At 47.0% G+C, this 12,744-nt stretch overlaps 1 protein-coding gene across 1 annotated transcript; it reads right to left on the bottom strand.

The window, feature by feature from the left end:
- Window positions 1-75: 75 nt before the first annotated feature.
- On the bottom strand, window positions 76-10,807 carry LOC131696605 (heterogeneous nuclear ribonucleoprotein L-like). Its single transcript, XM_034025986.3, is given in 13 exon segments — window positions 76-484; window positions 1,055-1,162; window positions 1,740-1,797; window positions 1,911-2,112; window positions 2,291-2,412; window positions 3,186-3,323; window positions 3,326-3,489; window positions 3,646-3,720; window positions 8,130-8,202; window positions 8,853-8,949; window positions 9,383-9,468; window positions 9,932-10,169; window positions 10,660-10,807. Coding segments are annotated over 13 exon segments (1,467 nt in total). The 5' UTR covers window positions 10,707-10,807; the 3' UTR covers window positions 76-425.
- Between the last annotated feature and the right edge of the window lie 1,937 nt (window positions 10,808-12,744).

The following is a 12,744-nucleotide window of genomic DNA, read 5'->3' as shown; positions in this document are numbered from 1 at the left end:
TGCTCTCAGATCTCCAGTACAGCACCGAATCATCTTGGAGTAATATAATAATATATATAAAAAGACACCACAAAGTTTTATATTTAATCAATTTTTAATTGAACTATAGTGCTGGTAAGTAATGCAGCATAGCAATGTCAAAAACAAGACCATTTAAGAAAAAAAGAAATAAACTTGTACAAAAAGTTGTATTTGCCTCTCTCTAAAAACAGAATACTTTCATGTGCTTTATTTTATTTGATGCAACAGAAACAAAAAAAGAAAAGCAAGCACAAGACTGCTTGAAGAAAACATCCTTTCTACAAACACGGGCATAAAAAGGGGGCGAAGGACAGGGGCAAGTTTGTAGTCAATGGGAACAATTTTTTTTGGGGGGGGGTTGCAGGGTCTCCTGGCTCGTCTCAGCTTGGGGGTTCGCTGTGAAGTTAGTTTGCATTCTGGGCCGTGGAGAAGCACAGTTTCAGGGTGTAGGGATACGGACCATCTAGAGGAGAGAGAGAGAGAGAGAGAGAGAGAGAGGGGAGAGAGGAGAGAGAGGGGGGGGGGGGGGAGGGGATTAGAAAGCTTTTGCACAGAAAGGTTGAGCATCACAGGCAGATTTAAAACAAAAAGTCCCTTTGCAATAAAAAAATTTTAAAAAAAAACCCTCAGCATTATTCATGCGTCCAAGATCACTTCGCTACTTCTCTCGAGCCTCAAAATGTCAAACACTGCCGTCTGTCCTAACTGCTGTAACACATGACCTCATTGGACGCGTCCAACTTTAAAATGGCCACTTATTTCTCTTCAATAAATTAAATCAATCACACACAAAATCAAATGCATTTAAGCCGGTATTAAACAAATCCCTTGTTATTTGCAGTTTAAAAAGTACCCCATTGTTACGCAACGATGCATGCGTAGCCCCAGTGAACGGGAGTCACGTTTGCAGGCTGTTACGTGTTACTGCAGAGGAGCCTTGTGTGCAAACATAGATAAGAGGGTACAAATATTCACGACACCAGCGGTGCCCCCCTCCCCTCCCCACCCCCCGGCAGGTGTGATTGACACTTACTGGGGTTCTTCATCTGGAAGTGGTTCAGCATGGCCAGAGCCTCCATGGCATCATTGATGGACTCCCACTCAAGCAGCCCGGAGGAGCTCCTCTCACCCTGACCCACACCTGAGAGGAGAGGAGAGGCAGGTTCACTTACACTGCATGACACACACACACACACACACACACACAGTAATACAGCCTGACCCACACCTGAGAGGAGGGGAGAGGAGAGGCAGGTTCACTTACACTGCATCACACACACACACACACACACACACATAGTAATACAGCCTGACCCACACCTGAGAGGAGAGGCAGGTTCACTTACACTGCATCACACACACACACACAGTAATACAGCCTGACCCACACCTGAGAGGAGAGGAGAGGCAGGTTCACTTACACTGCATCACACACACACACACACACACATAGTAATACAGCCTGACCCACACCTGAGAGGAGGGGAGAGGCTGATTCATTCACACTGCATCACACACACACAGTAATACAGCCTGACCCACACCTGAGGAGGGGAGAGGCTGGTTCATTCACACTGCAGCACACACACACACAGTAATACAGCCTGACCCACACCCGAGAGGGGAAAGACAGTTTGACATTATACATCCATTTTCATCACCCCCCCCGGTCAGAATTAAGCCCCCTCCCCCATTTTTACCAGCCACTATATACTTACTCTTTCCTGAAAACAGTTTCACAGACGACGGGCCCTTGACTCCCAGGTCCTCGCAGATCTGAAGAGAGAGAGAGAGAGAGAGAGAGGAGCAGAGTCAGGAGGATCACATACCAGCTCTGCCTGCTCCAGTAAGGAAGGGAGGCGAGGCGCAGCGCGGGCACGCCTGCTCACCTGGCTGAAGATCTCCACAGACACGTCGGGCTGGGCGTTGAAGAAGTGCAGCACGTTGCTGGGGTGCTGGATGCGGTTCTTGGCTGCCTGCTCTGGGGAGGTGAAGCGGTTGTTTCGGGTCCCGTGGAAATCCTTGAAGCTGCTGCTGCCGTCCTCCAGCTCGTAGGACTGGCCGGGCATGATGGCCTGCTGCTTGGACACGCTGGGAGGGGAGGGGGGCAATATAATTCACATACAGGCTCCATTCCCATTCCCTCTTAATCAATTCCAAAACAATTCTAAGTTACAAATCGGCAGCATTGTGTTAAAGTGAGCTTCTCACGCTGGCAACGTTACTTTAACTTTTTTTGGGGGGGGGGCGGGGGGGGGCTTGTACACACCACACGTTGAGCTTCTGTCCAAACAGGAAGTTGTTGTTGAGGTGAGTGATGGCCCGGTCCACTGCAAACCCGTCTCCCATCTCCACCATGGCAGCACCAGGCTTGCTTTTCATGAACTTCACCTTGGGAGAGAGGAGAGAGTGTGTGTGAGTGCGTTTCTCTTACCCTCTCCACATTACAGTACAGCTCTGAGTCTCTATGTTTCTTACCCTCTCCACATTACAGTACGGCTCTGAGTGTGCGAGTGTGTTTCTCTAACCCTCTCCACGTTACAGCACGGCTCTGCGTGTGTTTCTCTAACCCTCTCCACGTTACAGCACGGCTCTGAGTGTGCGAGTGTGTTTCTCTAACCCTCTCCACGTTACAGCACGGCTCTGCGTGTGTGTTTCTCTAACCCTCTCCACGTTACAGCACGGCTCTGAGTGTGCGAGTGTGTTTCTCTAACCCTCTCCACGTTACAGTACGGCTCTGCGTGTGTGTTTCTCTAACCCTCTCCACCTTACAGTACAGCTCTGAGTCTCCGTTTCTCTTACCCTCTCCACGTTACAGTACAGCTCTGAGTGTGTTTCTCTAACCCTCTCCACGTTACAGTACGGCTCTGCGTGTGCGAGTGTGTTTCTCTAACCCTCTCCACGTTACAGCACGGCTCTGCGTGTGTGTTTCTCTAACCCTCTCCACGTTACAGTACGGCTCTGCGTGCGTGTTTCTCCAACCCTCTCCACGTTACAGCACGGCTCTGCGTGTGCGAGTGTGTTTCTCTAACCCTCTCCACCTTACAGTACAGCTCTGAGTCTCCGTTTCTCTTACCCTCTCCACGTTACAGTACGGCTCTGCGTGTGTGTTTCTCTAACCCTCTCCACCTTACAGTACAGCTCTGAGTCTCAGTTTCTCTTACCCTCTCCACGTTGCCGTACAGACAGAACACGTTGAAGACCCGGTCCGCGTTGATCTTGCTCGGCTCCAGGCCGTACACCATCAGCACGGGGCTGTCTGCGTGGGAGCTGTACTCTGGGGGAGGGGGCGGGGGGGGGGAGGGGGGTGCCCGTACTGCGGACCCCCGTACCGCTGGCTGTGGCCCCCGCGTCTCGGCCCTCCCATGGGGGGCCCCATCCTTCGCCCCCCCTCGTAGTGGGGAGGGGGGGGCGGCCCGTAGCTCTCGTCGTGGTAGTGGCCGCCGTGGTAGCCCCCCTGTGGACCACCTGGGGGAGGAAGTGGCAAGGTCAACGCCTCTTCAATTCAATTCCCCAATTCCTTTTTAAAAATATATCTCCTCCCTCCCTCCCATTCCCTTTCAATCAATTCCAACACATCACAGTTGAGGAGAACCCCAATCCGCAGTGTCCAGTCTCTCGTACCGTATTCCGGAGGGTGATCACCCAGCAACGCCGGCTGTCTCTGCCTCTTATTGGGATTGGCGTTCAGGTCCGCGACTTCAAAAAAAAAAAAAAAAAAAAAACAGCGAGATAGAGACTTCAGAAAAGGCACAGCAAAAAAACAAACAGGCAATAACTCGCTTGTATTTAATAATACATGTTTAATAGTAACACAGGTTCATAACATCTATACTTGGATCAGCAGGGGCACCAATTATAAAGCCACATGTGTTGCAATACTGCCATCTGGTGGATCCGGTCTGCAATTAGTTCAACTCAAGAGAGAAAGTAATAAGCCAACAGCAAATAGAAAATGACATATATATATATATATAAAAGGAAAAAACTAAAACTGCTATTTCAAAAAGATTCCATTTCACTATGGCAACATGCTGAACATCTGTCTGGTAGCATCACAGATTTAGAATAAAATATAAATATATATATGTAAAATATTTCAAAATATAAAATGAACTGTAAAGGGAGGCGCAGCACTATTTCACCTTGCTGTAGCGACTCAAAAGGGTTCACAGAGTTTGAGGTGTTGATTAACACACAGCAGCAGGTTTGTTTTTGTTTTTTTTCAGGCTGTAACGCTCCAGGGCGTACGAAACCAAACCTACTCAGAAATCTTAACAAAACTGTTAGGAGGAGGAGATCTGCTGAGCGAGTCCCAGGAGTGACACTGGACGAGAATAATAAATAATAATAATTAAAAAAAAAAAAAAAAAAAAAGAGACGACTATAAAAACAGCAACCTAAACAAAACACAAAATCACAGCACATGATAAAGGAGGACGCGCTCACACAGAGCAGGCAGGGTTGACACAGGACTGCACTTTAATGGTTTTTATTGCATTGGTATATAATAGAATCAGCAGCAGGAGCAGCAGCTGTGAAAACCAATCAACTCTCAGCCCAACAAACCCAGGATCTTAAAGCAATAAACATGCATTTAAAATGAGATTGTACCTATATAAAGATATATATATATATCTATATATACACACACACACACACACACACCTGGGTAAAATGGTTTTATAAAATGGTGTCAGTGTGTTTTTATGCTAGGTCGCTAGTGTACAGAGCATACCCAGTCACTGCTGGTCATCTGCAGAGCTCTGCTGTTGCATTGTAACTTGAAACACCCCGGCTTTAACACTAGGTCTATAATGGGGGCTGATGACAAACTGAGATTAAGACTCACAGCACAAGTCAAAATTAGAGCAAGCACACCCCTCCCTTGAAGAGGGAGAAGCTCCAAATCTGGGTTGGGATGCGGGTTCAAAGATTTCCACAGCTGCCCGATTTACAACACACACTTTCTTTCCACTATACAAAGACTGACTACAAAAAATTACATTGCGCATGTATAAAATAGATTTTACATACTTACAGCAAGACGCAGTGCCGGGTTGTGGAGTGAGGGGGAGGGAAGGAGGAGAGATGGACTGCGTCCCACACAAACCCCACCCCCACACACTCTCGGAATAGCCTCCAGATTTTGTTTCCTCCTCAGAAACAGTTAATATCCAAAAAGGGCGTTTCCACTGACCATGGCAACGCTTCGGCAGCGAGGCAAATTTGCACGGTTGTGAAAGAGGACGGCGTCCGCGTCCAACACAGACTCGGACCCTGCATCACACGGGCGTGACAGGACGTCAATCACAGACAAAAACAAACAAAAAAAAATCATAAAATAAAGAGGTTCAGCTTAAAAAAAAAAAAAAAAAAAAAAAAAGATAGAGCAAGAGATTATATATTTAAATAAAGAGGTAAGGGGGAAAATAAATTAAAAAAAAAAAAAAAAAAGACGCTCACGACATGAAAAAAAGACAGACAGACACAGACAGGAGGTATATTGAAAAGCAGGGTGCGGATCACAATGGAGTCTGTGCTGTGTTGCTGATGCTGTGGTGTTCTGCAGTGGGCTCTGTATTCTGTAGTATGGTGTTGAAGGCGACAGCTGCTTCTTCTGTGCAAACTGGTCCCTCCTCCCCTCACACACAAACCCAAGGTGTGCTTCCTCTTGAAGGCGAGGCTCACAGAGGAGAGAGGCTTAGCTATGCCCCGGCTCTGCGTACGCATGTCTGTAGTGCGTGGAAAAACAACACAGCCAGGGAAGGAGAGATTTAGAGGAGACGTGGAGGGTGTGCTTGAATGGACGTGTGTGCCTCTGGCTGTCTGTGAATGGAGCCTCCTTTTAAAAGCCAATGGGAATAGTCTGTGGTGCAGCGGTAGGAATGGACAGAAGTTAGCCGGGCATGTTTCGTGCTTCATTAGACACACACACACACACACAAACTCTCCTTTTTAAAAACATGGCGGAAATGTATGTGAGGAAACAATGCAAAAAACAAAAAAACAACAATGCAAAGAAAAGAAATCTTCCTGATTTGAGTTTGCTGTAGTAGTTGCTGTTGTAATACATGTCTGTACAAAATGTCTGAGGCTCAGTGTTCTCTCCTTTGAGTTTGCTGTAGTAGTTGCTGTTGTAATACATGTCTGTACAAAATGTCTGAGGCTCAGTGTTCTCTCCTTTGAGTTTGCTGTAGTAGTTGCTGTTGTTGTAATACATGTCTGTACAAAATGTCTGAGGCTCAGTGTTCTCTCCTTTGAGTTTGCTGTAGTAGTTGCTGTTGTTGTAATACATGTCTGTACAAAATGTCTGAGGCTCAGTGTTCTCTCCTTTGAGTTTGCTGTAGTAGTTGCTGTTGTTGTAATACATGTCTACAAAATGTCTGAGGCTCAGTGTTCTCTCCTTTGAGTTTGCTGTAGTAGTTGCTGTTGTTGTAATACATGTCTGTACAAAATGTCTGAGGCTCAGTGTTCTCTCCTTTGATTTGAGTTTGCTGTAGTAGTTGCTGTTGTTGTAATACATGTCTGTACAAAATGTCTGAGGCTCAGTGTTCTCTCCTTTGATTTGCAATGGTGCCATACTGTTTGTTTGGTCTGTCTCCTTGTTTCTCTGGTCTGAAATGTGAGATGCATGTTCCTCCAGTGAACGGGACTGTAGCAGCTGCTGTAGTAGTACGAGGAGGAGTTGTAGCAGCAGCAGCAGGAGCAGCGGCTCGTGTTTCTGTAGTTGCTGTTGGTCGTGATGTGGTTTGCTGTTGCTGTTTTGTAGCCTGTGTGTGCGCGCGATAGGGATGTGGAGAGCCAGGCCTCGCAAGAGCAGGTCAAGCAGCAATCTTCAAAATGCCAGGGAACCGCGTAACACAGCCCACGCCCCTCTCCCTCGACCTTACAGCGCATCACACAAGCAGTCCGCGTATTGGGATGCATATCGTAGAGCGACCTGCGTCTGCAGGGCTTGTATCGGGGCGTTAGTGTATCGTCATACCCAAATACGGAAGTGTTGGAGAAATGCAAACCGTTCTCCAATAAATGGAAGAAACATAAAGTGTTTCGTCCCCCCCCCTCCTCTCTCTCTCACGTGGCGATTTTAAATTCTCTATCAATATGGAGAAGTGCCTGCAAGATGGACCTTCACTATTATTAGAAGAAATGATCAAAAACTATAATATACCATAAATCTATAAAAAAAAAAAAAAAAACACCACGCTAAAATAAAATTCCAGGATCCCTTTTCTTTACAGTGGATACACTTTCCAAATACAAATTTTGGAAATAAAAATGACCACATAAATAGAACTTTTTTTTTTTTTTTTTGCAGTGTGCATTCCCTAAACCAGGTAGGAACTGGGGGTGACTCAGAGAGCCCCACACCTCAGCTAGGGCAGAACGTGACAGCCCATTACATTGAAGGCAGCAGGACTTTCACAGACAGGAAGAGGGCTCATTCTGCCGGGAGCTGCACAAAACCCAATTCCTAATTTAACCCCCCAGTTTGACTCTCTCAACTCCAATATACTTGCAGCACTTCTCTGCCGTGGTGGGGCAGCCCTACTGCCAGCAGTCTTTTAGGGTCAGGGGGTCAGCCACTAGATTCACGTGTTAAAAATCTGTCTGCTTGACTCAAGGTCGGAGAGTTCAGAAATAAAAACGTAATGAAAAAAAATTAAAATGCCCTTCGCGCGTACGCAGCGAGGTGAAACCCACACGTGACACACCCACCCACGCGTGTAGAAACCGCACACGCGTGTGACACGAGCGCTAGACCTGCGTGACCTGGAGCGGGGGAGGCTCTTCACATCCCTACTGTGTTCCCGCACCAAAAAGAAATAACCCCCCCCCCCGCCATCCCCAATGTCCCGTTAGAAAAAGCAAAACAGACCGCAAGATCTATAATGCCACCAAGCCAGAAATATATAAAAGCTTAATTGTATGTACTTAAAACATCATATCATTGGAGCTACCCCCCCCTCCTTAAAATGCTTTGACAGCAACGGTGTTCCTCCACCTGTTCCTCTGGCCTGTGGCATTACAGTGCACGGAGTCTAGCTGGAATACCCTGGTGGCAATGAGAGTAACATTAATGGCGCTCCTGTCTGGGGCTTTACCTTGTCCGCTGAGGTTGGGGTTGGTGTAATCCCAGGTGTCCTGGTCATTCTTGAACACATTGAGGCGGGTGGGCTGGGGAGGAGAGAGCAGAGCCAGGTTATCAGCAGGACGATCCGAGGGGACGGAATCGGGGAATAGGGTTTCCTTTCTACAGACCCGCTTCTCTCCAGTACCGTGCCCCAGCCACCTCCTGGTTTCACTACGAGCTTAACACACACCTGATCTTGTTACCCACACACGCTGGGGCTGATCAAGCTGGTAGTAAAACCTGGACTGGATGACACTGCCGTGCAACAGGAGTCTCATCTCCATCCCGGATATCTATGCCGGCACACCCCAATATACCATACACCAGTACTACTATCGGAGGAGTGTAATACAAGTGTATATCAGCATACGGTATAAAACAAGTTATAATAATAGAGAAAATAGCTATAGAAATAATACTGATATCTAGCCAAGTAGATGGGTATATTGGAGAAAATGGTCTGTGTTTATCCTGTATCTTTGCTGACTCCATAGAGACGCCCGATTAGACATTGTATTTAACCACTGAGAGACTGATGTGTTTGTCCTATTTTTCCAGTTTAGTAAAATTACTTGTTTTGCAATAGTGAGGGATTGTAATAGTTATTTTCCTTTTGCAGGGGTTTTGAATTGTGATAGATCCCCAGGTATACACAGCCCACGATACAGGACACAGAGCTCGGCGCACAGCTCACCTTGGCATACTCGATCTTCAGGGTGCAGCAGCCGGAGTAGATGTCGGCTCCATTGAGGGAAGCCTTGGCTCGCTGAGCGCTCTGCACAGAGTCGAACGTGCGGGGAGGGGGGAGTCAAGGAATCATTACAAACAGGATTTGTGCTGCAGCGGTTAGAGAAAGGGGCTGGATAACAGGAGGAGGTGCCCCAGCTCACTTGTGCTCCGTGCTTCAGATGAGACGTAAAACAAACAAAGTCCTATCGGCAGTGACTCTGCAGCAGCAGTTGATGATGCATAGCCCCCCCCCCCCCCCCCCCCCCCAAGTCTCTACGTCACGATAAAAGCATCTGCTAAATGGCTAATATTATCATCATCATCACTGACTGATTAATAAAGAGAGAGAAAGACTGAGAAAGAAGGACTAGAGAGAGAGAGAGAACGAGAGAGAGAAAGATTGCTCGTCCATATGTAAGAGCCGGTAGAGCCGCTCTCCAGGAGGGGCGATGGAGTGAATGACTTTTTTTTTTTTTTTTTTTTTTTAAAGGATATTCTGCCATGGCCTGCACCCCGTTCTTCCTGAAGATAACGATCCTCTGCACCGGCCCGCAGGGGTTACAGATTGTGTACAGGACGTCCTGCAGAGACAGCATGGAGAACGCATTGGTACAGGCAAGCGGAGGGGGGGGGGGGGGGGGGGGGGGGGGGAATAACATACAAATGCTGCGGGTAAACTAATACTAAAAGTTTATTTTACGGAAAGTGTGGGGTAAATGTTTGTGTGTGTTCCTCACCGTGGTGACAGGGTGGATATCAGTGTGTGTGTGTCTCACCGTGGTGACAGGGTGGATATCAGTGTGTGTGTGTGTGTGTGTGTGTGTTCCTCACCGTGGTGACAGGGTGGATATCAGTGTGTGTGTGTCTCACCGTGGTGACAGGGTGGATATCAGTGTGTGTGTGTGTGTGTTCCTCACCGTGGTGACAGGCTGGATATCAGTGTGTGTGTGTGTTCCTCACCGTGGTGACAGGGTGGATATCAGTGTGTGTGTGTCTCACCGTGGTGACAGGGTGGATATCAGTGTGTGTGTGTGTGTGTCTCACCGTGGTGACGGGGTAGATGGGGTTCATGACAGTCAGCAGCAGCACGTTGTTGACACTGCGGGAGTCGTCGGGGTCCCCCGGTCTCGAGATCTTCTGGCTGGTGGAGTAGTTCACGAAGGCAGGGTGCCCCGCGATGTACATCTGGTTGTCGGTGGCGTAGCTGACAGCGTTGCAGGCGCCGTTCAGATCCTCGTACTCCACCAGGGCCTGCCTCTTCTTTGGCATCACCACCACGTAGCTACCGCGAGGACCAAGCACAGAATCAATCAATCAATCACTCAGCCAGCGAGGCACTGAATCAATCACTCAGCCAGCGAGGCACTGAATCAATCACTCAGCCAGCGAGGCACTGAATCAATCACTCAGCCAGCGAGGCACTGAATCGACAACGTGGAAAAAACAACAAAACAATACACCCCTTTCATTCAGGGGAGGCCAAAGTCCGCCCCTCCACTCCTGGTCTTTGTTCCAACCTGTTTTAAAATTGCCTGGGCACCCCTGCTTTAACTCCAACGCACACAAACACGTGCAGTTAAAAATATCCCACCAGAGACCGAACTAAGATTCCCACTGCATAGCAGTGCCCCCCCCCCTCCACCCCCACCCCCACCCCCACCCCCAGTCACTTCTGCATATAACAATATGTAGTATAACAATAATAATAATAATAATAATAATAATAATATTACACATTTCTGAATACAAGTGCAGCAGGAGCCGGTGCTTACCTGATGGGTCCGAACTCCTGCATAGACTCGACCAGGTCAGCCTCCATCACCCCGTCGACCAGCCCCCGCACATGCACCACCGGGGAGGGTAGCGTCTTGTGAGGGTCCTCATAATCCGTCCTGGAGAGACAGAGACACACCGTGAGACACACACACACAGAGCCAGGGAGAGGGGCAGAGACACACAGAGCCAGGGAGGTGGAGAAAGAGCAGTTAAATTGGATTTAGCACTGCTTTGTAAAACTAGACCCTGGTGTTTAGTTACTGAAGCCTCGTCCACGTGGCTGCCTGACTGTAGTAACTTTAAATGGATATTGGGATTTGTATTGTATTAGTTTAGAGTCCACAATTTATGATGCATTCAAGGTATGAAACCAAAACAGGTTAGAGGCGTGTGTGTGTACACATTACACTGAGACACGAAAGCCGGTGTGAATTGGGTAGAGTTGCATAAGGACACACCTTCGACCATAAAAAGCGAGCTCTTCACAGTAGCATTTTAAAAATCACGCAAAAAATGTTTTTTTTAAATCTGACCAGGTTCGCAAATCCTGTAAAAACTGACTGTGACCACTGTAAATAACAATTGTGGTTATATATATATATATATATATATATATATATATATATATATATATATATATATATCCTGTTTATGGTTGTTTTAGTGTTTTGGGTTTTTTATATATATTTCCCCCCCTTCAGTACATCGCAAGAGTTCTATCCTGGTTAAATTAAACACATTTGAAAACTGCCGGCTTATTCCTTCCTCTGTGCACAAAATGCAAATTTCAAAGCGCGTTAATTGAACGCGGGAGCGGTTATATTCAATGGGGGGAGGGGTGCGGTTATATTCAATGGGGGGGAGGGGTGCAGATTCGGGAGAGGCCTGGTTGAAACGCAGCATCTGTTGAAAGGCTGGCGGCGATGCGCACAGGCAGCGTGGCACCCCAACGCGGTCCCACAATTACAAAACGAGGGCTTTTAAAATATATCCATACACCGACGCGGTTAATAACAGTGCAGTCAACGTACCCATTCACTGCGGCGCCGTTTACATAACTTCCATTTATTATTTTTCAAATTGGATACCGATTTTTTCTCAAGCCAGCGGATCGCCAACAAAACTTAACACGTGCATGGATTCCGATAAGAGGGCGATTTTTTGTTTGTTTGGGGTGGGGGTTAAGAAATACTACTGTACTATACAAGAGAGAGAGAGAGAGAAAGCGGACTCTAAAAGCCTCGTTTACTACATCATGTCTGCTACGGTAACGTACCACTTTCTCGCTTTAGTTTGTAAGACTTACATTACACTAACGATGCGTTTGTGTTTAATCAAAATACTCGAAAATAATAAGAAATATATATTTTCAGTCAAAATGAAACACTAACAAATATTTAACATGAATATATAATAATAATCATATCAAAAACCACATTTTTTTTTTTTTTTTTTTTGCCGTTAGTACGTAGTGGAAGATAATGTTATTTATTTGCATATCTAGAAAAAAAAAAAAAGTGGAGAGTAAATATATTTCTTGTATCTGTAGCTATTATTGCTCACCCCAGAGATTCCTCCTTCGTTATTGTTGTCGGTTTTCTGTCGTTTCGGCGCCCGTCCGCCCTCATTGTAAAATCGACCCGCAGCAGCAGCCATTTTGTCCCTTGTCTCTCTGAGCTGTGTGATGAAGAAGGTCCGACGGCGACGGCGCTCGACTAGAATACAAGACACCACCGCGGACCGCCCGCCGACCAACAGGACTGGTCAATGGCACTGTCAGTCACGCCCACCGAGCCTAACGATTGGGGGGGAACGGGAAACTGACTGCCACTCTAACCAGGTCGGGGAGGAACCAGTTAGTAACGCCCAGCGAGACAAACGAAGAGAAAGCCATTGGAGGAGGCGGCCGTCTATGTGGCAGACGATTGGTGTAAACCAGCAAAAGTACCACAAGGGACAAACGAATTGGCCAATCAGCATTATATGGGAGCTCAATTCGAATCGCTACATGGGTCCTTTGCCGTTTTAATAACGCAACGTTTAAATAAATAAATAAATAAATAAATACATACACAAATAAA

This window comes from Acipenser ruthenus, chromosome 7 (genome assembly GCF_902713425.1).
Source record: "Acipenser ruthenus chromosome 7, fAciRut3.2 maternal haplotype, whole genome shotgun sequence".
Classification (NCBI taxonomy): domain Eukaryota; kingdom Metazoa; phylum Chordata; class Actinopteri; order Acipenseriformes; family Acipenseridae; genus Acipenser; species Acipenser ruthenus.
This window is presented reverse-complemented; position numbering and strand designations above follow the sequence as displayed.